The sequence below is a fragment of the Meles meles genome, chromosome X (genome assembly GCF_922984935.1).
Source record: "Meles meles chromosome X, mMelMel3.1 paternal haplotype, whole genome shotgun sequence".
Classification (NCBI taxonomy): Eukaryota; Metazoa; Chordata; class Mammalia; order Carnivora; family Mustelidae; genus Meles; species Meles meles.
In genome coordinates, this window is record NC_060087.1 from 106,374,352 (window position 1) to 106,401,277 (window position 26,926).

The 26,926-nt window shown below is 38.3% G+C and overlaps 1 protein-coding gene across 1 annotated transcript in view; it reads right to left on the reverse strand.

The window, feature by feature from the left end:
• Positions 1 to 26,926, reverse strand: part of TENM1 (teneurin transmembrane protein 1) — an 811,134-nt gene that overhangs the window by 549,473 nt on the left and 234,735 nt on the right. The window contains exon 4 of the mRNA XM_045995540.1: positions 15,702 to 15,982. Within this exon, the coding sequence (XP_045851496.1) occupies positions 15,702 to 15,918 (217 nt within the window). The 5' untranslated portion in view covers positions 15,919 to 15,982. The remainder of the gene's footprint in view (positions 1 to 15,701; positions 15,983 to 26,926) is intronic.

Consider the following 26,926-nt stretch of genomic DNA (forward strand, 5'->3'; position numbering starts at 1 on the left):
TGCAATGACAGTAACTGAAATGAGATTGAATCATAAAACATTTCAAATGGACTTGTGGTGAAGTCAATAGAAAGTGATGAAGGATCTGACAGGATAAGACTCATCTGTTGTTGAAGGGTCACGAAAACCCCATCCTTGAGGTCAATGCCATCAGCAAGTATTAGAGAGAGTACATGTTCTAATGCTAACCTACTTTGGATAGAGTTTTCAGACCTACAGTATAACAAAAGCCACAATGCTTTTGGCAGATTAGGGCAGAATAAGATTCTCCTAATCCAATTGGTTAATGTACTTGACTACAATACTGGAAAGATGGATGTCAGGGATTTCATCAATACTCTTTCAGGATTTAAAATTTTTATTATCTGGCATTAATCATATCATTTTTAGCTGAGACATTCTGGAGAAGAACTGAGCCAAAACCGATTCTCTGTGTTTCACAGCAGTTTAATTGAAGGTCTTACAAACTATAGTCACTATGACAGGGCTAAAAAGTTTGTTAAGCCTGTTTCCACTATTGGTCTTCTACATAGTTGAGCAAATGCATGGGAACATAAAATCTTCAATGAAATCGGACTGGGTAATGGGGACATAGCATGCTCCCTTATTCCCATGCACAAAGTTCTACCTCATTCATTTTCATGTTATTTCCAGTGACACAATTTCCCAGATCCTAAGATTGGGCAAGAAATCACTCTCTGAAAATAGCTGTAATTGGCATTCTGTGAGTTGAAGGCACTATGAAAGGATTTGACAATTGGGAATAATATTTGTGTCCTGGCAGTTTTCAGAATGATTTATGTATACAATCTCAGTTGATCTTCTGTACCACTGCAAGGCAATATTAGCTTCATTTTACATAAGAGGAAGCAAAACCTGGTAAAAAGTTCTCTTATTAAAAGAAAACAAAATATCGTTTGAGCACTTACTTTGTGGCAGAGTTTACAAGAACAAAAATGACACAGTCCCTGCCCTCAAGAAGTTTACAATTTAGTTGGAGAAACAAACAAGGAAACAACTGTCTGTTGTCAATTACAATTAAGGACAATGGGTGCTATGGTAGGAGTATGTGCAGAGTGCTATAGGAGCACATGGGAAGGGTATCCAGTCAAGACTGCACAGAATCAAGGGAGGCATTCCAGACCAGCCAGTGTCTAGATGGGGACTAAAAGGCTGAGAAGGACCTAGCCAGATGAAGAGAAGGAAAAAGCAGGTTTGTTCCAATGCTTCAGCCACAAATGAAAGCTGGTGCAAAGGAACCCAGGGTTATATCAACAGTTTGGACTCAACTGGTAGAATTTTTTTCAAGTCCAAAACCATGAAAGAAATGAAGGACCATACCTATAAGAGTAGTAAAGTGGCATGGCTGGGTGGCATGCACCACAAAGGAGCATGTTCTTTGTTTTATTGAGGTTTTTTGGGATTTAACATGAGGGTAAGGAGTTTCTAGTGTTGCAGTCAGGACAGAGGTTTGTGGAGGGTGGGATAGCCAGAGTAGTGTCAAGAGAGTGGCTGACAGAGAAAGAGTGGCCTCTGAGGAGTCATGTTTGAGGCAGGTGCCCAAGACTTCATTCATCCAACTCAACCCATTCATTCCTCCAGCAAATATTAACTGAATACTTACTGTGCGGTAACACTGTGCTAGGCTATTAAGCAAAAGAGCAATATGAACTTCCACTGCTGTTAGGTCAGTATTCTTTATATTATACCACCTTGAAAAATTAATCAACAAATACATCAAAACAATGAACTCAATCTGTTGTTTTTAAGACTTATTTATTTATTTTAGGGGAAAGAGGCAGAGGGAAAGAGAGAGAAAGAGAGTCTTAAGCAGACTCTGCTGAGTGACAAGCTCTACTTGGGACTCAATCCCACAACCCTGAGATCATGACCTGAGCCAAACCAAGAGTCAGACACTTAACTGACTATGCCACCCAAATACCCCAATGATACTCAACTTTTTTTAAAAAGATTTTTAAGAAGGATTTTATTTATTTATTTGAAAGAGAGATCATAAGTAGGCAGAGAGGCAGGCAGAGAGAGAGGGGGAAGCAGGCTCCCCACTGAGCAGAGGGCCCAATGTGGGGCTCCATCCCAGGACCCTGGGATCATGACCTGAGCTGAAGGCAGAGGCTTAACCCACTGAGCCACCCAGGATCCCCCTTTTTAAAAGATTTTATGTATTTATTTGTGAGAGAGAGAGAGGGCAAACAAGGTGAGTAACAAGCAGAGGGAGAGGCATGCTCCCCACTGAGCAAGGAGACAGGTTCAGGACTCCATCCCTGGACCCTGGAATCATGATCTGAGCTGAAGCCAGATGTTTAACTGACTGAGCCACCCAGGCATCCTAGTACTCAACTTTTTAATTCAATTTAAAAGTATTTGTTAAATGTGTGGCCCACAACATGCAAAATGGTGCACTATGTGTAAGTGCTCAATTACTGGTTAATGGTGTCTGGTTATTACTCCATGAGTTCCAAAGACAGGACAAGGTGAAAGGGGCTTAACGTGCTATCTATGGAATTTTGGTAACATACACTTAGCAGTAAACACTGTCAAACACCAGAAAAAGGTAGAAATTTCTTGATGCCTTCAAAATAAACAATCAACAAATACTGAATGCTTCCTCTGGAAAACACTGATTACTGAGTCTCTGGTGAGACTTAAAAGTATATAGAGTAAAAATTAGAATCACTATGCTAACGTAGGGAGGGAAAAATCAACACACCATAGTCTCACCAAAGCCTGGTGATAGGTCTGGAATAGAATCAGATTTGATGTAATTTGTTAAGGGGTAGGTTTAGTGTGGTCCTGCCTGAAGGCATGTCCTCTGAAGGTCCTTGGCAGTCTTGTAATTCAATTTTAAGTGCTTTGAACTTTGGTTTGGAACCTGAGTAATAAAAACTGCTTAATTGTGTTCTTTTTACAGCTTCTATTTTTTTAAGCATTATTTTAGCGAAAGTTCAAGTGTTTTACCAAGAGAATGATTTATTAGAGTCGGTCTAGTTTGTTGCAAAGGTAACTTTCTGATGGCGCTCTAGCTGAATCTGGATGTCACGTAAGATTACAAATCCCAGGAGGACAGCCCTTCACAGTGTTCTTATGAAGGCAGAATTCTAATGACATAGGCTCCAAACTTTATATTAAAATGTAAATTTCAATCCCATAAATGTACATATGTGCCAATAAGAGTTGCAAATACACATTTTTTACAAATATACATTTTAGGTCATCATATTAGAACAATATGACCATAATTAATAAAAATCTAAATAATAGGGAGACTCATTTAGATTGAGTACCTCCCTTTCCCCTCACCACTGGCAGTTGGCACTGAAAAGAATAAGACAAATATCAACAATACAAAGCCATCTCTGAGCTTTTGGGCTCTTTATTTGTACACTGAGGGCCCTATTCAATGGCTTCAACATCTGAAGTCTAGTACAATCACAGTCGAAGTAATTGATCAGAATAATACCCTCCTGCATACACATGAAGTCTTAAACCGTTTAATTCCACATCTAAATTCAACTCTACAAACTATGGCATGGAGAAAAAAAGGTGGGACTCATACATTTTAGAAAGCTTTCTGTCAATGAATTTTGGGCTAATTGTTGTTAACTGCAGAAGGTTTTAAACTCACACTTCAACTGCATAACCATTTTATCTCAGCTTGTTTTCTATGGTATGGCAAGGACTATAAACCACTCAGACATAGTTTTATATGCTAAAACTATAAAATACGTTTCCCTGAAAAGTAAAAAAGATACACAGCAATCAAGGTGGCCAGTATTCAAATTTGAGCCTTTTACAAATTTAATGTAACAGAAGAGAACGCTAAGTGCTATACATTTAGTAAATTCACTTGTTCAATAAATATTCACTGAACACCTATTATGTGCCAAATATTGTTCCAGGCTCTAAAGTTAATTCCTAAAGCGTGATGGCAGAAAGATGGCACAGCCAGCCTGACTGCATTTTTAAGTCAAATTGATTAGATATGTTCCATGATCCATAGACCAGACAAATTGGCCCTGCTCATCATAGTGCAGACTGCAAAGAACATGCTGACCGTCAGCCCTGGCTGTGTGTTACACTGAGGATGCTTCAGAAATCAGCTTTATTGCTATCTATGCAAGAGGTAGTCTGAGAGAAGCAACTGAGAAACACAGAGCTTGCCAGCCACTAGCACTTGCGAGCATACATGGGGCTTCAAGCATTTGGCGTGAGAAGCTATAAAAGAGGAGACATAAGTGTCCGCGTATGAATTTTAGATGCTGCTCTATATAGCTTCTTTTCTGTCTTGCCTCTCTATTATATACATCTATGTCTTGCTTAAGAAAATGCAATTAATAGAAAACAAGAGAGCAATTGCATTGGCTATTGATCCACCTCATTGTTTCTTTAAATCATATGTAATTATTTGTAAGTTAGACCTATAAATATAAAATGAAAAATTATTTATTATATATAAACAATGACCATCACCAAATATATGACACAAACATGTATATGTAAACATATGAAACATACAATACAATTCTCCATTTCTTATGACTTTCCCATTTTTCAAAACCACAGATTACTTTTCTTCCAATTAGTGAAGGTGATTTGGGACCTATTTATTGATTAATTTAAGACACGTTAGCATTTAGCCTGCTTGTATGTCAATGTGATAATTTTTTTAAAGTGTTCTTGAAACTCTGGGCTTGAACCATTAATGAGGAGACATAATTGGACTTTACTAGTGAAGGCTTGTAAATGTCTCAGCTGAAGCTAGAGAAATGAATCTTAACTCAAACCTTTAAATTCTATGAAAGGTTTGGGCGTGTCCTTTTTAATTTTTTCTTGCCTTTGAGCTCATTTCTAACCGCTTTCTTACATGACATAAAAGACACAAAGGGTCATTTGCTCAAACAGTTAAAGACTTGAGAGTAATAAAATTAACTACTTCATGTGTTACAGGAATGACTGGCACCAAAAATAGCACTGCATATGGTTCAGTTTAGACTGACAGGGCAGCAGAATCTTCAGCTTTTCATATAAAGGCTTCAAATGAGAATATTTCCAAGGTTCCAGGGGATTCAAGATTTATCTTCTGTCACCTCTAGACCCTTTCAGAATTATAATGAGAAAGAAAAGAGTTCTGAAAATAAATAGAACTTATTTGTATATGGAGCTAGTTCTGCCTCACAGATGACCAAAAAAACAGAATAACAGTTTTCTGACAGGACGGTTTCCTGACAGGACATGCTGGCATACCTCAGCGTCATGCCTCTGCAGATATTTAAAACTGCTTTTGACTGTTCACACGAATAAAAAGCTACATCTTGAAATGCCAATTATGAATCTTGCTCAAATCTTTGTAATCAAAGAGAATCAGCATGTAACACGGACATAGTCCCAATCAACTCTCTGAACCGAAACCCTCCAAGATGCCTCAGTTTCCCTGTTATCTATTGAACTGAATCTTCAATAGTCTCTGGGTCTCAGCCACCTCACCTCTCGTGTTTGTCATTCAAATTATCTGACTTACCCTTGCCTGGCCTTTGTGTTAACCATATGATAAATGGGCCGCCAAGAGTTAAAAGGAAAAGAACAAAGCTTTTTTTTGTCCCCCCTTGCCACAATCCCAGGGCTATCTATCCCCTTTGATCCTGCCCCGGAGATGAAGCAATTCACAGAAAGGAACCAAATTATGTACCTGAAAGAGGATAGTGGCTTTGTTTCCCAGGGCCTGGTCATCTATGTGACACCTCAACAGGGAGCCAGTCCTTTCATTCTGAAATTATGCAGATCCTCAAAGGAAAGTACACAATTCCACTGAGTAAAGAGTTGTTTAAGAAGAGAACACCGTTATCATTCTGCCTACTATAGTGTAGGCTTTAACAGAGATGTAAGAAGAAACATTAGAGGGTTAAACACAGTATTAGGCAAAGTGGGCTCAGGGACAGACAGCAGAAGAGAAATGGATGTGCAGAGGCAACAGATATTTTCAGACTGAGAGCAAAAGGCCACATCGGCTCAGAAGTAGCAAGGCAAAAGAATTGAGAAACTGACCTGCCTATGCCTGGATAAAGAATGTTCAACAGCAAGAGAGATGATCAAAGGTAAAATTGCACCCGTGTAATATATATGTAATTAGTGGTAACCATGTACTGTTTCACAAAATTAGTTTAAGAATCTATAGAAAGAAGTCTTTCCACCAAATTTAGTTCTACTAGGTGAATACTACTCATTTGACAATGAATTGGTACTTAGGAAGTGGTGAATTGTACGGGACTATGGTTACCTAATACTCGAAGCTATCTGATAAAGATGAAAAGGGGAGTTTTACAGAGATGATAATGTTCAGGAGGATGTTTGCAGGTGCAAGCTCTATGCTCATCACTGTGAATACCCTTCCTCCATTTTTCCACCTTTCTGGCTCCCTTCCCTTCTCCAAAATCGTGTTCGTAACTTACCTGAATGATATGTATCTCTGCACACATCAGCATAACTTAAAAATATCATTTGTGTGTCAGGGTGTGTTGTATAAATGTCAATATAAGGAAAGATAGCCTCCCTTGTTAGAAACAAAGTCTGGACCATCTGTGGATTTAGCAGTGGGTGGAAACCTTCCTAGTTAATGATGACAGTACTAAATCAAGGTGACATAATGCCAAGGGAAGGTGAAATTCAGGGGCTGAGTTTACTACTTGGCTGGCTCCCACCCCCAACAGCTTCTCCTTGTAGCTCCTTTTAGTGCTAAATCTTGGAAGATTTAAGTTGCATTAACTAAGTAGAAATCAAATTCCCTTAGCAGAGAATCCTAACCCATGATCTATGGATGCAGGACTTCAAGGGCTTCCTAAGCCCCTTGAAATGTATGGCAGATATTGTATATATGTGCATTTCCTTCTAAACAGAAGATTCAGAGCTTTGATCAGATTCTTAAAGCATTTAGTGGTTTCTCCTCCTGTACCCCTTGCTGTGAAAAACCATTACTCTGAGCACCGGGAGACACTACAGGATATTCCGAAGAATGGTATGATCTGATTTGTGTTTCAGAAAGATCACTGGTAACATACAGAGGAGAGTCTGGATTTTGCTTGTCCTTTGAAGAAACTTCAACTCATCAGGTATGCATCCTAGCTCCCTTAAATCTGTCACAGAGTGGCACCCCAAAAGTACAGACTTTCAGCTTTAGTTTGGCCCTCAATACTGTTTGGGAACCATTTTCCCAAATGAGAATGAATATTCATTGCATAGTGTGGACATCACCATCTAGAGCCAAACCTAACAGTGTTGGGAAAAGAATATAGGCTTTAGTCTGAAAAAATTCATGGATTTATATTTTACATCTATTTACTATAATTGAAGGGTCCCAATGATTATCTCTACATCAAAGAGTTATGATAAGGAGTAAATAAAAACTATATGTGAGCCCACTCAGCAGAATGTTTGACTCAAGTTGTCAATAATATTTATTGCCATTACGATCTTCACATCTCCACCTTCTACCCCACCTCTCCTGACCTCCAGATGTATTTGTCAAAAACCTCTCTTGTCACTCATCTGAAACTCCTGACTCAATCCACACTCTCATCAGATAACCTTGTCTCTATCCAAGAAAATTGAGATCATTACGACATGAACTTCAACTTTTGCCACTCCACTTCAGAACTTATTTCCTATCTCAGAGGAGGCACTGAACCATTTCAAAACCTTTCCCTCCACCTGAGATCCTAAAACATCCTCCAATAGAGCCTTATTCCTGTCATCACATTCAATTGCTTCACTCCTCAAATCCTTATGATCGGGGATCTTTCTCTAAGATTGCTGAAATTGTTTGCTCCAAGGATGTGAATCTCTGTCTTGGATGCACACTGCAATCTCCTGAGGAATTCTTTTAAATGCCTGGTCTCATCTGTGGATATTCTGGTTTAATTCATCTAAGGACCAGTTTTAGCTCTGGGATTCATAAAACTCTCCAGGTGATTTTAATGCCAGCCAAGATGGAGAATCTCTGGTCTAATGTCAGCAATGACCTTCTAAACTGCCTGTTTTACTGACTTTTATCAACTTCCATTCTTCTTGTTGATTCTGAAGAGTCTGACGATATTAGTCACATCTTCTGCTAGAAAGTCACCTCCCTTGGCTTAAGTGATACCCTTTCCTTTTGGTCTTTCTCTGATATCTCTAGACCACCTCTTTTCTTCTGCCCATTATTTTAAATGCAATTGTTCCTCAGGGTATCATATTTGGCTCTCTTTATTTTGAACTGTATGTATTCTCCCTAGATTATCTCTTCCACTCCCACTGCTTCTGGAACCATCTATTTATAGATGACTCCAAACACCACACACACACACACACACACACACACACACAGAGTAACATCATTTCCTCAAACTTGAGATCTGAATTTTGAGCTGTCTATCTCTATGTGGTAGTTATGGCAGTGGGCTCTAATGTCAGATTGTCTAGGTTCCAATCCCATTCCTGTTACTTACTACCTCTGTAATATTAGGCAAGTTGTTTAGCATCTCTGTGCTTCACTATACTCTTCTGCAAACAGGGATAAAATGATCCCAATCTCATAGCATTATTAGGATGACTGAATAACATAATCCATCTAAAGTGCCTTACTTGGTGCCTGGCGGTTAATAGATGTTAGGTTTTTCTCTTATAATCATTGTTATCATCTCCAAGCCAAGTACATGGTTCTAGCTTCTAGACTCCCATGGTACTTTACATATATCACTATTATAACACCAGTCACTTTGCGCCACTGTTGCTGGTTTATATTTGCCTTCCTACTATACTCTGCATTCTCTGAGGGCAAAAACTGTTCCTTATTCATCCATTTATCTTCAGAGTTTAACACAAAACTTGGCACAGAGAAGCAGAGCACAGATAGAAAGCAGGTTTCATCTCAATGTTTCATCTCAAGGAGGTTCATCTCAATTACTGTTGACAACCTACTGACAATGTTTGCATGGAATGCTGTGTTGATGGGAATGTGAGGTTGCTGTTGGGCTCACCAAGAAAGAATGCCATGATTTGATCAGGGACGTCTGCCAGGGGGCAGGTTAGAGGGAACAGTGGCCCAAGTGCCACTGACATTCCATCACACTTTAAGATAATATGTAAGTAAATGTTTATCAAGTAGGTTTTTATGAACAAATGAAACTGACTAAAAGACATGAACCAAGTGCAGTTACTGCCAAATAACGTAGTTTTCTTTTAGAATCTAGGTCCTTTCTGGGTAGTCATAGATATTTATGCCAGAAACTTGTGAAAACTAGAGGTATGATATGCTCACAACACTGAATTCATTAGGTGATAAAATGCTGGTAAAATTTTCATTTTATAGGCCTTGCTACCTTCTATTATACCTGCCATCTTTGATCTTCACCATGTAAATATAGATTCTGAGATTAAAAGTTCTTTTAGGATTTTCATAGGAACTGTTACCCAAAATGTCTATATATTAAACAAATAATAGTTTATACTACTGCTATGTGCTTGAAATAAGAATCTAAAAATGTGCTTCTCAAATTTGGGCTTCTGTCTGCTCCTTGAACCCACCAGTGGCAATGGTATTTGAGCAGCTTCTGTGGAATGAAGTGGCAATATTCCACTCATGGACTATTACCTAGGGCAAGGAGGGGAGAAATAATAGTCACTTGTGTCCATTTACTTGAAGATGAACTTCATCCATCTAGCAAAGCACCTGAAACATAGCTGACACTAAATGAAAGCTTGATGAGTAAATGAAAAAATATGGATAGATGGACAGATGGACCGATGGATTTACGGATGCATGGATGCCAACGTTTGCTTCCATGTAATCTTGGTAAATACAAATCAATAGTTCTAAATTTCTTCCAGCAGATGGCGATAATGTGAGATTTAAGCTTAGGTTGTAAGACAGAGGAAACCAACCAACCAAACAAAAACCACCTCAGGAGAAAAAGAAGCCACAAAAGAGCAAGAAGGCAGAGAGAAAACGTTTGTGTCAGATGTAGTATCTCAAGAGTCTATGATCTTGTGGGATTTGTAACAGGTCCTCACCATACCTCTTTCACATTCATAATTACTGATCCGTAAAATGGCTACATTCAAAATGAATCTTATTATAAAAATTATAGGGCACCTCTCATAACTAAAATTATTATCATTGGCTCATATATTCATATATTGATATTTTCATTTGGCTTATACTAATTTTTTTAGTTAATTGATGTCTCCCATGGAAGTGAGTCTGCTTTGGAAAAACTGCTAGCCTCTGTGCCTCTGGGAAATCTACCCCGGCTATTAGACCTGCCAAAAAGCACATAAAATAAGTTTGCCTAGGGCTCATCTAACCCATCAGTAAAGAATTGTGAATAATATTAGATTAGTGTCCATCCCTTAATTCGAAAGCTTTTGGAAGATAAGAAAATCAGTTTTAGAATCCAGTACTCTGTGTGTACCTGGGGCAGTGGGTGCTGCTTTCTTGACAAACAAAAATAGGAATTTAAAGAAATTTTCAGAAGGGATTAAGGATTTCCTCTTATTAATATTTCCTTCAAGTAAATCTTGAATTGGATGGCACAACTGCTTCCCTACAAAGTGAAACAAACAGACTCAGGAATATTTCATTATAAATTAGATAGCATAGGGGCACCTGTGTGCCTCAGTGGGTTAAAGCCTCTGCCTTCAGCTCAGGTCATGATCCCAGGGTCCTGGGATCCAGCCCTGCATCGGGCTCTCTGCTCAGTGGGGAGCCTGCTTCCCCCTATCTTTCTCTCTCTGCCTGCCTCTCTGCCTACTTGTGATCTCTGTCTGTCAAATAAATAAATAAATAAAATCTTTAATAAATTAGCACATCATCTGCCCTTTTCTTAAGATCAACAGAATGAAAAGTCTTGTTAAACCTCTTTGTAAACCCTTAGTGACTGAAACAAAAAGAGGCTGGCAAGGTTGTCTAGGAAGGAAGTGAAGGGAAATTAACGTTTATGGAGTTCCTAACCATTTTCACACTTATGATCACAATCAATACTTATCATATCCTCATGAGGTAGGGATGAAAGGAATATAGTGCAGTGAGTGATGGGAACTTCAGAGCCAAAGACTTGACTTCCAGTCCAACTCTTACCAGTTTTTACCTGCAGAAACTGACCAGTTATTTCTTGCTAAGCCTCAGTTACCTTATCTGTAAACTGGAGATAATAAGTCATATTTCATAAGGTGTTTAAGGAGCAAATGTAGAGCACCTAGCAGAGTCCTGAAACAGAGTAGGTACTTGTCAAGATTTATTATTATTATTATTTTTATTCTTACCACTGTGATTATGGTGTTGTTAATGATGATAATGAAATCAATTCTGCAGATGAAAAACGGGCTCAGAGAGCCGAAGTAACTTGCTTAAGGCAGCATAGCTAGTAAGCCTGAAAGGCATCTAGCAGAGTGTCTGCCACTATGGCAGGTGCCCGATTATATTTGCTTTCTTCCTTCCTGACCTAACGATTTTCTGAGAATTTTATTCTTTAAAGATAATGAGTTAGGCTCAACTCTAGCTAGGTTAATGCAAAGTACTACCATCACATAAATATGTGAAAATCATTAATATTTTCTTTTGCTCATGGTAGTAATACATGGAATAAGACAACAAAGTAGTTTTCGGACCTCAACAAAGAAGATGACAATTGGGTCCATGGTTTTGCCTTATGAGAATTAATTCATTTCTCCCCCCCCAAAAAAAAACCTTATTTTCCCCTTAGATGTCTGTAAAGATCAGCGAGTCAGTGACTGATAATATCCCAAGTTTCTGGACTTTCCCCTCCTGGATCTTTATACTTGAGTATATATAAGTCAGTGCACCAAAGGATAGTGCTAGCTAAAAATTTAAAAAGGTTGAAAATGTATTTATGTAAATTTGCAGATGATAGATTCAGGTTTTTGTCCTTGGCATTTTTCTAGTCTCACTCTGCACATTCTCCCTGGGTAATATCATCCACCCCAGGCATTTCCTACTGTAAGATACTAAAGAACTCAAATCTACTTATATCAACAATCCAGATCGTTCCTGAATTCTAGACATGTATTTCCAAGTGCCTGATAGGAAAATCAACTGGGATGTCACGCAAGCATCTTACACACAAACACGTCCAGAAAGAAATTCATTCTTTTGCCTTCTAAACCTTCCCTCCTTCCTATTTTCCTTCTTAGTAAATGGAGCATCATCTTCCCAGTGTCCCAAACTTGAAATCGAGGTGTCCTTTACTCTGTTATCTCTTTCAACCTCAACAACTAATCGATTCCCAACTCCTATCAATTCCTCCACACTGATATCTCTGTACTATGTTTCTTTACCTCTTCTGAGACACTCAGAGTTAATACCATCATCACCATTCTTAGCCTGGGCTAATTCAGTAGCTTCAGAGATTGCCTCTCTGCATCCAATTTTTCCCACCTGCAATCAATCTGTTATACTGCTGCTTATATATCCATAATTCTCTCTTACACTTCTCATCCTGAAAATCATATTCAACATGAAATTCTCCATCACTTAAAAGCTGTGGTTTTTAATGCATCAAGGAAAAAAAAGAACTCCTAAATTGGGCATGCAATACCTTTTTTGATCCAGCTCCAGTATACCTTACTCTTAGCCACACTGAAATTTTCACCATCCCAGGCCTTTTCACAGCTTTATTCTTTGGCACCTGCTGATCTACCCTCTTGGAATATCCTTTTCCAAGTAAGATCGTATTCAAATTTTAAAACCTAGATCAAATATTACCTTTCTATGGATCCCAATTCCCTGTGTATTTCCATACCACGTTATTCATCTATAAAAGTACTTACTACACTCAATTGCAGGGATTTGCTTGATATCTATTTTCTCCACCACATTATGAATGTCCTGTAAGCAGAAACTACTGGAGTCATCTCCATCCCTAGCACTGACTCAAGGTCTGACACATCGCAAGTGCTAAGTAAAAGCTTATTGAGTACTAATAGGTCACTGAAAAAAAGTTAGGATGGCATCATAGAAAACAAACTTCCGTCTTCTCAAAATTTATTTTGATCACAATGCAGAGACAAAATATGAGGCTGGCTAGAGGCTCTTTACACTGACTCAGTACAAAATTGCTTATATTTTTAGAACAAACTGCCACTAGAAGTGAATTCTTATTCAAACTCACAGCATATGAGGTCAAGCACTCTACACTTCATTCCCATAACCCACAACTCACAATTGCAAGTTCATATTCTGTAAAAACAAACTTACAGAAAAATATTTTAATGGGAACGATCCATTTGTTAAGGCATAAAAGAGCCAAAAATAGAAGAATAAAATTATTTTATAACAAATTTACAGTCATTAGCAGAACAAATAGGAAAGATTAAAATGAATTACTTGAAAAGACAGATATAAAACTTTTATCAATTATGATAAGAGCTAAAAATGTGTAATATAGCTAATATCACAAACATTTAAGCTATATTTAATGTTAGTATGAATATATAAAATCTTTGGCTCAATTTAAACTCCCTCTAATGTAAGATTCTAATACTAATTAGAGCATAGTAGTTTTCATTTATAATAACTGCATTTTACATGGTCCGGGGCAATGGCTGAGAATTTGCCTTTCTAACAAGTTCATGGGTGATGCTGTTGCTGCTGGTCTAGGCCTCATATTTTGACAACTGCTGATCTAGATAATCAAATGAATTTTTTTTCATCTCAGCATGGGTTACTCTTAAAAAAAAAAAGTCAACTGTGTCAATGTCAGTATTTGAAAAGCAGTTTTCAATGCATGGTAAGTACTTATGTTTTGGTTGGTAACAACTTATTCCTTGAATTAAAAATTATAGAGCACAGATTATATGTGAAGTATTATAGAAAAATAGAAATCAGTAAATAAATCATGATCTGCATCTTCACTGAGTATACATTCTAGACAAGCATATACAAAAATAATAAAAATCAGAAATGGGTACAAAGAGGGGGACAGTGCAACAAAGGCTCTGTGGCAAAGTTGCTGTGAAACTAGGCCTTGAAGATGGTTGAATATGGTGAAAGGGAGATGGCAGAGAAGGGCATTCCAACAGAAAGGTGATGGCATGGCAAAAAGACTGAAGGGATGAGGTAAGGTCCAAAGAGATCAGTTAGGAAAATAAAGAGTTGAGGTAAAAGAAAATGAGAGCAGTGATAATGCTAATGGAAAGAAGATGGATTTGAGACAAGTAGAAATTAAATCTGCTGGAAGAGGCAATTGATTAGGTACGGAAAGTATACATAGATGACTGGGGAGAATGGGAGCATCATTAATAAATGCTGTGAAGGAAAGAAAAGGGATGCAATTAGAGATGTTAAGATGACTGCTGCCATTTTAGATATATCAATTTAGAGCTGCCAGTGGAGGTGTCCATTCATTTGAAAATGTCTAGCAGATAACTGAAAATGTAGGGCTAGAGTTTGAGAAAAATGATGGAGCTGAAGATAAATATTTGGAAGTCATCCAACTAGATGTGATCTTTGAGGCTCTCTGAGTAAAAGAGATTTCAAAGGGATGGAGCAGGGGCTCCTAGGTAGCTCAGTCATTAAGCATTTGCCTTAAGCTCAGGTCATGATCCTAGGGTCTTGGGATTGAGCCTGCATACCCTGCATCTGGCTCCCTTTATAGCAAGAAGCCTACTTCTCTTTCTCCCACTCCCCCTGCTTGTGTTCCCTATCTCTCTGTCAAAAAAATAAACAAAAACTTTAATTAAAAAAAAAGGGATGGAACAGTGGTCCTCAAACTTGAGTTGCCATCAGAATCCCCTGGAGGGCTTGTTAAACCATAGATTGCTGGGTTTCCCCCTCAGGGTTTCTGACTCAGTAGGTTTGCGGTGGAGCCTGAGAATTCGCATCACTAGCAAGTCATATGTATGATGCTGCTGTTGCTGCTCCAGGGTCCCTAAGTTTAGAACCACTGATCTAAATAATCAAATCTTATTTTTTTTTCATTTTAATGTTGATGTATTCTTTAAAAAAATATATTAACCTGTACTGGTCAGTATCTTTTCTTTTGTGTAGTTAAGAGCATCTACCACTGCTTAACTATCAATCAAAAAGAATAAGGCAATCATAGTTCTGTCTACCTGTTTTCTATTTATTACAAACTGTCTTCTCAATTTCTAACTGAGAAACCAAAGTTGTCCAAAGGATCTGCTCTACATAGCGGCTATGGTAGGAAGGGTTCCAACAAATTTTTACTTTCCCTTAGGACTGTGTTGCACAAAGTGTCCACATTCTGATGACAGACTTTCCAGACCTTTGGTGGTCTCCGCTAACCTTTCTAAAGCTCTTTTAGAAGCCAAATATTTATTTGAGACTTTTGTCCTATATAGGCAATGGCTTGAAAAGCACTTAGCTGTTTATTTTTCATCTTACTATAAATCATTTATCCTTCATTCTGTAAATGGCTATTTGTAGGATTAGACAACTTTTGAATGTTCTGATAAGAGGATTGTTGCATCTAAATTCATGCATAATCCATAAAAAGCACATGTAACCTACAACCTTGGCTGGATTGGCATATGAACAGATTCACTAAGCGTATGTAAGCAGTGAGCATTATTAACCAGTTAACATCAGCAAATTTGTTTTTGAAACATAAGTTTACACACACAAGCATTCCCTACTGAGGAATACTATTAGTTCTAAAAATCCAGTAAAAACATACCTTGAGTAGATTTCTCCACTTCTTTCCTCTTCCTGCTCTGGCTATTGTAATTCATCCTCAGCTCTTGGTTATACTCATGCAGAGTTTCTCTGGAGTTGTATGACTGTCTTGGTTTTCGTCCATCTTCACTTTCATCAGAAGAACTGGTATAAGCTAGATCCATTTCATGTTTGACTTTTGAGAGAGGCTGGTAGGGTTTGCAGTCTGTTTGCTCCATGTCTGATTAAGCAAGCTCAATTTCATGAAATGAAGGGAGAGGAACTCCTTTAATGTAAGCAGTCCTAGAAGAGAGGGTAAAACACAAGCCTTCTTAGATTTGTCCTTTTGAGAGGAAATGCATCTGGCAGATTCACAATTGGTTCTGATAATACTATCAAAGGAGGGAAGCAAAAGACAAACTAGATGACATGAAGCTAGCCTGAGGCAATAATAACACTCTGTGTTACATAGACACATTGGCAAGCATTTAGGATTAAACTGGAGGTTGCAGCATCAGAAAATACTTGAGGTAGAAGAGAGACAGCCTTCAAAAATATTTGTATTGGAACGCAAATAAAGGACAACATTTTCTAAGGTGTGTGTGTGTGTTCTTAATGATAATGTCAGTGGTTAGCTTAAAAAAAATTCTAAGATTTGAAAGTGGCCAGGAGTACAAATACTAACCTAGCAGATCCCACATTTGAATTGAAAACTGGTAAGAGAACTACATTCGGGAAAAAAACACAGTCTTGCCTCTGGTTTAATACTGCATTTAAGAAAGAGGTTTTGAAGAAGGGAAGAATTGTGAGTGAGGGAGGCTCATGAAATAAAGTGTCTTTGAGGGGGACTGAGCTCTTTGTGTCCATATTGTGGCTTTTGAGCCTTGGGCTTGCAGAGAATTTTTAATGAGTTAGGTGGTGGTAAATTTTTGTTCTTCATAGTTCCAAAAGGATGTAAACAACACTTCTGGTGAGTATACTGGTATAGGAATGGCAGGCTCTAAATTGGGTTTAGAAATAGAAATTTTTTTTTTTTTAAAGATTTTATTTATTCATTTGACAGAGAGAGAGATCACAAGTAGAGAGGTAGGCAGAGAGAGAGAGAGAGAAGCAGGCTCCCTGCGGAGCAGAGAGCCCGATGCGGGGCTCGATCCCAGGACCCTGAGATCATGACCTGAGCCGAAGGCAGCGGCTTAATCCACTGAGCCACCCAGGCGCCCTAGAAATAGAAATTTTTAAACTTCATGATAAATCACTGAAAGACCCCGCTTTCCCCCCATAGAATGCTGAGCTTGAAGTCACTAAGGCTCTTAGGGCAAGTAGAGGCATTTTCTGCCTTACCACAGAGAGGTTTGAGCAGGTTTGAGAACGTCAAATGCCATTTGAGATGTCCAAGTCCTCCGAAAAGCTTAAAACCCTGTAAAAATGTACTTATTTTCATTCCTTACATTATTTTATCATTTTCGTCACATGCTGAAACTCTGCAACTTGGTCCTTTTCTGTGCAATGTTAAAAAACCTAGTTCAAACCTAAATAACTTTATGATTTTACTTTGCAGTGAAATGGACTCCTTTATTTTTCTTAAGTTCCTCACCGCGGGTATTTTCTTTCTTTCTTTTTTTTAAGATTTTATTTATTTATTTGAGAAAGAGAGAGAGAGAGAGAGAGAGAGAGAGAGAATGAGGGGGAGAAGGTCAGAGGGAGAAGCAGACTTCCCACTGAGCAGGGAGCCCGATGTGGGACTTGATCCTGGGACTCCAGGATCATGACCTAAGGCGAAGGCAGCCGCTTAACTGACTGAGCCGCCCAAGCATCCCATAACCACAGGTATTTTCAATGAAATCTATAGACATCTAGACTGTGGTTCCTAAACCATGTGCAGAACCTCGCTTTTTGGAATTTCTCTTGTGTGTATAGCAAACACAGAGAATACAGAAATCACTCAATAAAGCTTATGCATTGACTGGTAGGCATCGAGTGGTACCTAATCCTTTGTAGTCTGAACAAAGTTTCATGAATCGAAGTGTTACTTTTCTAAGTGAATGATAAGATCCTTGAAGGCAGAATCTGAGTCTTATGCTTCTTTGCAGTCCCCATGCCACTTAGCACTACTCAAGGCACACACATAGTAGAAACTAACACCTATCCTACAAATTCCATAAATGGTCTACAGATACAGTGAGTTTGGTATCACTTAATAACAGAGATGAACATAGTTGGAGAAAGCAAATCAAGTATTGTAAGTGAATATACACTGATGATTTGGCAACAATCTAATCTCACGTCATCTCATAAAACATACTGTCTATATACTCCCCAACTGATAGCTTCAGCATAGTCTCTCCTCTGAGCCACAGACGTGAATATCCCACCACCCACTCAATATCTCTACCTGGCTTCTCAAACTTACTATGTTCAAAACCAATGTCCCAGTTCCCATGGCTTGCCAAACCTGCTCCTCTCGTGGTCTTCCCCATCTTGGTAAATGGCAGCTCCACTCTTCCATTTGCTCCTGCCACACACATAGACTCCTATCTTTCACATCCCACATGTAATCCATCAGTAAATTCTGTTGGTGCTACCTTTGAAATATATCCAGAATCCAATGACACCTCTCCACTTCCTCACTCCCAATTTGTTCACATCATCATCTCCCACCTGGATTACTGCAATAGCTTAACTGATGTGCTGCTTCTACCACTGCTCTCATTATAGCACATTCCCCACACTACAGCCAGAATGAAGCTTTTAAAATCTAAGTCATGTCATGTCTCTCCTTTGCTCAGAAGCAGCAATAGTGTCTCATTTCCTTCAAAATAAAAGCCAAAATCCTTACAATGACCAACAAGGTCCCTACAAGGTTCACCTCTCTCTACCCTAACCTCTCTAATCTCATCCCCCAGTATTTCCACCTATTTCATGCACTTTAGGTGCGTCAGCCTTCTCACGGTTTCTGAAAATCACAGGTGTGTTTCCACCTCAGGGCCTTTGCAACATCCCATTGTAAACCACCAAAAAGGGGTCACCTCTCATCCTCCTTCCTGTCTTTTGTAGCACTTATCACCAAATGACATACTATATATTTTGCTTGTTTATTGTCTGTCATCTATCTCTCCCCTACTAAAATATAAGCTCCATTAAGTGTTTTTATCTTTTCTATTCACGGTTATATCCCCCAAATAAGCACAATGTCTGGCATGTAGTAGGCTACATGAAGGCAGAATCTGAGTCTTATGCTTCTTTGATCAATACTTGCTGAATGAACTGAATACATTGTTGCCCAGCATTCACAAGAGGGGCTAGAGAGAATGTGGAAATGTATAGGTCATTCTCTCTGCCCCCAAGGAATTCACAGTCCAATGCTAGTGATAAACAACTCCACTATCAAGCAAATTGAAAAGACTCATAAACAAAGACAAAGCAGTGTTTAAGCATCAAAGATGAGGATATTGGAAAAGACTGTACTTGATTCAGCTTGTTTGTTCATCACAAATGCCAACATAACAACCACTGAAATTCTATTGGGCATCTACGTGATGAAGGCCAATTTTAATCTCTTTCTCCTTAAGTTCCCATAGCATGTGCATCATAAGGTGGACAGCTGGCTGGATTTTAGACCCTGACTTTACTACAAATAGTGCAAAGTGAGAAACCTATCAATAGCAGACTTCCAGAAATATATCTTTGCAGCAGAGAACTGGACTTCCACCCAGAAAAGGAGGCATCAATAAAATTATTCTAGTTTCATTTGAGCCAATACGTAAGAGTTTTCGTTCATTAAAGAATGAAAGTTTACCAAGTAGGGGTGGAGAGCTATTATCCACATAAGGACACTAATGATGCAATAATACCAATCAAGAGGGGTGCCTAGTGGCTCAGTTGTTAAGTGTCTGCTTTTTTTTTTTTTTTTTTTTTAAAGATTTTATTTATTTATTTGACAGAGAGAAATCACAACTAGGCAGAGAGGCAGGCAGAGAGAGAGAGAGAGGGAAGCAGGCTCCCTGCTGAGCAGAGAGCCCCATGCGGGACTCGATCCCAGGACCCTGAGATCATGACCTGAGCCGAAGGCAGCGGCTTAACCCACTGAGCCACCCAGGCGCCCCCCGTTAAGTGTCTGCTTTTGGCTCAGGTCATGATCCCAGAGTCCTGGGATCCAGTCCCACACTGGGCTCCCTGCTCAGCAGGGAGTCTGCTTCTCCCTCTGCCTGCTGCTCCCACCCTGAAATAAAATCTTTAAAAAATCTTTAAAAAATAAATAAAAATAAAAATAAAAATAAATAAAATTAGTTCTTTTGGGACACCTAAGTGGTTCATTCGGTTAAGCGTCTGCCTTTGGCTCAGATCATGATCCCAGGGTCCTGGGATAGCCCCACATCAGGCTCCCTACTCAGTGGGAAGTCTGCTTCTCCCTCCCCCACTCCCCCTGCTGTATTCCCTCTCTCTCTTTCTGTCAAATAAATAAAATCTTAAAAACAAAATATCAATCAAGAACCTTGTAATTAAAAATAACTTAATAAAATTCTTTCTGTTACTATATATATATATATTATTTTCTCTCACATCTCTCACTTGTTCTTTCCATCAAATTTGGTTCACTCTGATTGGGATTAACTTAGCAGAGGTATGGTCAAAATAACATTCCTTCTTAAGCCTCAGTTGGTTATGAATTTACACATATCTTAACACCATTCAAACCTAACAAGTTAAATTTAAAAATGAAAAACATCTCACTTCTAATGCCTAATGTTGTGTTCTGGCAACTATGATTTATGATGTTAAAATCACCCTTATTTTTATGTATGAAAATGCAGACATTCTCTTTCCCCTCAGTATGTTTATTTGCAACTTGAAAACTCCTGGGGGGCGGGGGGCGGAAGGGAGAAAGAGAGAGAGAGGGAGAGGAATATTCCTATATCTATTTTGAACCATTCTTGGAGTTCTAATCACAGCTATTCACAGCTATGAATCAGCTACTAATGTCAAATCTATTCAAGGTTATTGAGGGTTCGCGAAGCAATCTTCGTTTAAACCACAAATTGGTATAAACCAAGAGAAAATAATCCTTCCCTGCTCCCTAACCTGTTTCAACCATGACTTCCTGTTAATGTTTGTGTTAGTGGGCCCAGATAGCAGAAGAGACATTCCAGCTCTCTTCAGGCACATGATATGGTGGTACACTACTTGGTGCCTAGAGCTTGGAAACTATGATATTTACCAAAGTCCTGCGAGGCAGAGCTTGACTTCACTCACAAATGGTTCACTCTTTGGAAATAAAATAAATTGGACAACATTACGAGAAAGATTAATACTTTAAATCTAACAAAGTTTGAAAGCACAATAATTCTGAAAAGATGCTGTTCTAAATACTCTAAGGTTAAGGACAGGCTTATATGTGCGCTATTGACTTCTTCATTCAGTGCTCAACAAGGCATCCTGAAGGTCCACTGACTAGCATACATTCTTTAGACATGATGAGTACACTATCAGCTCATAGAAAAACCAAATGTACACATAATGCTATTCACAGCAAAGCAGTTTTTCTTATTTCTCTATTATTTTGATAATGATAAACTTTACAAAAAGAAACTGGGTAGGTAAAATACATGCTGCTTTTATGAAACCGTGAAAATCAAAGTCAATTATCTTCTCTACTGCAAAAGATACAGTCAGATAGGTCACACAGTATAAATTCAAATGTCACTACCTGTGGTTTACCTTTGTGTTTTCTACTTGCTACTTGCTACTAAGATAAACTCCAAGGTGACTTTGGAAAAGACCCAGGGAGGTATATGTTGCTTTAGTCACCATAAGTCTATGAAAAGACAACTTGGTAGTGAAAATCATTGGCCTTGGAATAGCAGGTGGCAGGTCTCATGTAGCAGGCCCACCAGGCACTGTTTTAAGTGCTTTTCACACATTAACTCCTTTAATTCTTACTGTGTCTGATGAAGTAGGTACATTTTATAGATAAAGAAAATCAAGGAACAGAGCAGTTAAGTAACTAGACCAAGGTCACATACCTAGTAAATTGCAGAGCCAAGATCTCAATTTATACCATATGTTCCAAAGGCCACACTCTTTTTTTTTTTTTTTCCCTTTTTATTTATTTTTTTTTTCAGCGTAACAGTATTCATTCTTTTTGCACAACACCCAGTGCTCCATGCAAAACGTGCCCTCCCCATCACCCACCACCTGTTCCCCCAACCTCCCACCCCTGACCCTTCAAAACCCTCAGGTTGTTTTTCAGAGTCCATAGTCGCTACTTCACATTGTCATTCAGAAGACACTTTGCACAGCCACCTAAGGTATATCACCTACTCTCTCTTAGGACCTCTAGTTTTTCTAAATGTAACAAGGAGATTAAATTATTTCAAAGAGTTCTTCTAGCTCTAAAATCTCACGATTGTACATGAAATTGAAGGGAAGCTTAGACTGATTCATCAAAAAAATGGTGTGTTTATGCTAAGTGAAATCAGTCAGTCAGAGAAAGACCAACTCCGTTTGATTTTACTCCTACACAGAATTTAAGAAACAAACAAAAAGAACAAAGGAAAAGAGAGATAAAGCAATAGAACAAAATCTTTTTTTAAAGGTTTTATTTATTTGACAGAGAGAAAGAGAGATCACAAGGAGGCAGAGAGGCAGGTAGAGAGAGAGAGAGGAGGGGGAACAGGTTGCCTGCTGAGCAGAGAGCCCGAAGCGGGGCTTGATCCCAGGACTCTGAGATCATGACCTGAGCCGAAGGCAGAGGCTTTAACCCACTGAGCCACCCAGGTGCCCCAACAAAATCTTTTTTTTTTTTTTTGAGATTCTATTTGAGAGAGAGAGAACGTGCACAGTGGGAGGTGCAGAGGGAGAGAGAAAGAATCTCAAGCAGACTCTCTGCTGAGCATGGGGCTCCAGGTTCGATCCCACCATCCTGAGGCCAGGACCTGAGCTGAAGGCAGACACTTTACAGACTGAGCCACCCAGGTGCCCCAAGAAACAGATTCTTAAACATAGAAAAACTTATGGTTACTAGAGGAGTGTGGGTGGGGACATGGGAGAAATAGGGGATGGGGATTAAGGAGTGCATTTGTTGTGACAAACACTGGGTGATGTATGGGTATGTTGAATCACTATAAGTGTATACCCAAAACTAGTATTATACTCTATGTTAACCAACTGGAATTTAAATAAAAAGTTTAAAAAGAACTAGAAAAAATGGTGGGTTTATTCCAAGCCACGTCTACATTATTTATCAGTCCTCCTCCCCTCCTCTCTTTTGTTCCTTTCCTCTCCCTCTTCCCAACCCTTCACACACATTCCAATCTATTATGGGGTACTTTAGCTATAATATTACTTTTGAATCCATTGATGTGTATATATTTATGTACTTGGGATAACTTCCCTTCCAATTCCTCTCTTATTTTCTTTCCATTTCTTATTAATATTCGTATATACACCCTCTCAAAATGGAAAACTGGCTCGTCCTAGTTATAGCAACTGTTTACGCATTGGAGCCTTCACCAAAATGACACACTCTGCTCCAGAAAAAATTTAAAAATACATTGGACATTGTTCAAAGAGAACAAGCCTTTTTCAGAACATAGCAGACAGACAAAGTAAGGCCACCTAGCACCTGGAGAATAGCTAGCAAAGGGGACAGTACTCCTTGGGATTATTATACTAATTTTTCTTCAATGAGGACCTTTTACATTAATCCAGAATGACTCATTCACAAAACACTGGACTAACAGCTGATGTTGGTGAGGAATGTGGAGAAAGGGGAGCACACACCTTATTGAGGAGAATGTAAATTTGTACAGCCACTATGGAAAACAGCCTGGAGGTCCCTCAAAAAAATTAACAACAGAAATACAGTATGATCCAACAATCCTGCTTCTGGGTAATTATCCAAAGAAAACAAAAACACTAATTCAAAAAGATACAGGCTCCTCTGTTTATTGTAGTATTATCTACAACAGCCAAGACATGGAAGCAACCTAAATGTTCATTGATAGATGAATGGAGAAAGATGTAGTACACGTATACACACACACACACACACACACACACACACACACATGATGGGGGATATTACTCAGCCATAAAAAAAATAAAATCTTGTAATTCATGACAACATGGATGGAACTAGAGGGTATTTTTTTTAATTTCTAATTTATTTTTTATAAACATATAATGTATTTTTATCCCCAGGGGTACAGGTCTGTGAATCGCCAGGTTTACACACTTCACAGCACTCACCATAGCACATACCCTCCCCAATGTCCATAACCCCCCTCCCCCTCTCCCAACCCCACCTTCCCCCCGGAACTAGAAGGTATTATACTAAGTGAAATAAGTCAGACCAAAAAAAGACAAATACCGTATGATTTCACTTATATGTGGAATCTAAATAACAAAACAAAAGGCAAAACAAAACAGAAACAGACTCACAAATACAGAGAACAGGCACTTGCCAGAGGGAAGGGGGATGGGAAGACAGGTGAAATAGGTAAAGGGGATTAAGAGGTACAAACTTCCAGTTATAAAATAAATATGTCATGGTGATATAAAGTACAGCATAGGGGCTATAGTCAATAATATTGTAATAAGTTTGTATGGTGACAGATGGTAACTACACTTAACATGGCAAACACTACATAATGTATATAAATGTCAAATCACTATATTGTACACCTGAAACTAATAAAATATGTCAACAACACTTTAATTAAATGAAAAGAAAAAAAAGAAAAGACTGGACTTAGGAAGCTCTTAAATGGAACGTGAACTTTTGGCTGATTCTTCTCCCACCTTTGTTTTTCTTAAGGGAACACTTAAATAGTGAATTGTGGGGAACAAACAAAACTGTAAAAGCAAGATAATCACTTGACTCTTTCAAAGACTGAGAGAGAAATCTTCCCCATTTATCCTACCTGCTGTCATTCTGGTCCATTTCCTTCCAGTCATAATACACAAAAACGTTTTTTTCATGTTGCTTCCTTCAGTCTAGATATCTTTGCATTTTTCTACAAATTTCTGTAACTGTCATTTTTAATAGCAATGTAAAGTGGATGTACCATAATTTGCATACCCATTCGCCTATTGTTGGGTCTGTACATTTTCTCTCCCCATTTATAAATATTCTAACTGGAGTCATTTGAAGATAACACGCATGTCTTCAACATTTTTTATTATTTCCTTAGGGTAAATTCCAAGAAGTTGAATTAATAAGCCAAAAGGTTTGAACATATTTGTGGCTTTGGGGGATTGTAATGATTTACACTGCCATTAGCAATGTGTGGAAACACTCTCCTTTCATTGTACCCTTGCCAACCTTGAGTATTATTTTTTAATGTCTATTTGAAATAAGTAAATTAAAGGTATCTTCTTTTAGTTTGAATTTCCTGGATTATTAGTGAGGCTGAGTAATTTTTTCGACATACATTTGCTAGGTCTAATTCCTCTCTTGTGAACTACTTATGGCTTTTGCACATTTATCTACTGGGGACCTGACTGAGGTGTTTTTTTTTTAATTAAAATATATCAGTAGCATATAATAAGTAAATAAACGCTTTATCCATAACACTTGCTGAAACTATCTTTCATAGTTTGTTGTTTGCCCCTTTTGGGGTCCTTTTTAGATGACTGAACTTTATACTAAAAGTAAAGCATGATCACTGGCTGGACAGAAAGCAGCTGTTTCAGAAAAATATGATAAACTTAGTAAAACCAAGAGTTATTCTGAAAACAATTTGTTAGTATCTAATTCCTCGGCAGCTGTTTGATTGACTTCATTTAGTTATTCACTAAATAACTGTAGTTTGACTAAATTCTAATATATATAAATTTTTAAAAAACCATCAATTTGTGTGTGATGAGAGCCCAGATAGGTACAGAAAGCCTAAAGCCTAGTTTCATTTTGTTGTGGAATTGGCCAGTTATTTTGGTGTCTATCTCATGATCACAACCATAATATTTTAGTAAATAAAAAGAAATAAATCATTTTTCAGGAGATAGGCTGAGGATTTTATGTACTGCATATGGGACTTCTTATCCAGGAAATAATGACTTTCAAATAGACTGCTTTTGTGCTACATACATATCCTATTATATCAAACAGATAACACTCAAAAGTTGAAATGAAATTCTGTTTCCTGCATTGGTTCGGATGTGCTTTTTTAAGCTAACTGTTCTATTAGCATTTTTTAAATGTTACAATGGAAGGCTGGAAGGTCCCTCCTGGAAAAATACTCCTCCAAAACTGATTTGACTCAACTCTGAGAACAGCTGCAGTGGGTGTCCTCACAGTGCCTGGGCAGACTCTTCAGGCCATTTTGAAAGAGAAAAATGGAAGCCTCGTAATTCCACAACTAAAGAGTGATTAATTAATCTCACATCTCTCCCTGTAGATGTTGGTTTTTTTTTTTTCTGGCTGCACGTATCTGTATTTTTTCTCATTATTTTTGGACATTTTTATGGACACTGATGCTAGATCACTTGAGCCAAGTGGAGAAAGAGAATTATGAATAGAAAAATTGGTGCTGTCACCAGAATCGACAAAGAAACTCTAACCTGGAAAATAGTTTTGAAAGAAAAACCAATAACCAGAACTCTAAACCAGTTATTTGAAATATTTTCTCTCATTTAGTATTCTCTATTCTGCTTAGGGAATCTGGACTCCATAACTTTCCATACACCACACACACACAAGCCTACATAAATGTGGACAAAGATCTGGGGATTGGAACTATACAAATCCCAATTTTGAAGATTTGTAGGTATTTCTTTTTTGTTTTATTTTGTTTTGGCTTTTGTTTGGCAGGGGAGAAGCTGGAGGAGGGAATCTTGCACAGGCTTCATGCCCAGTGCAGAGCTCCATGCGGGCCTCAATCTCACAACCCTTAGATCATAACCTGAGCGGAAGTCAAGAATTAGACACTTAAAAGACTTAACCACTCAGGTGCCCATGTTGAGTATATCAGTAGATAAATGGCAACAGCTTTGTGCATGCCAAATGAGGGCTCAGAATCTCTAGTTGCTATTTCCAATTGAGGCAGAGATTTTTTTTAACTGTATAACTACAAAACACATCTCTATCCCTTAGTAATTTGAAAATAATACTACATCTGAATGGCAGTGACATCTACCTCCATCACATCATGTCTTTTCAAACTCCAACAACTTCCTAAAGTAATTTCAAATTCTCTTTCTTATAACTTTTCAATATCCTTTGTGGTGGGTTATGTAAATCAGCTAAAC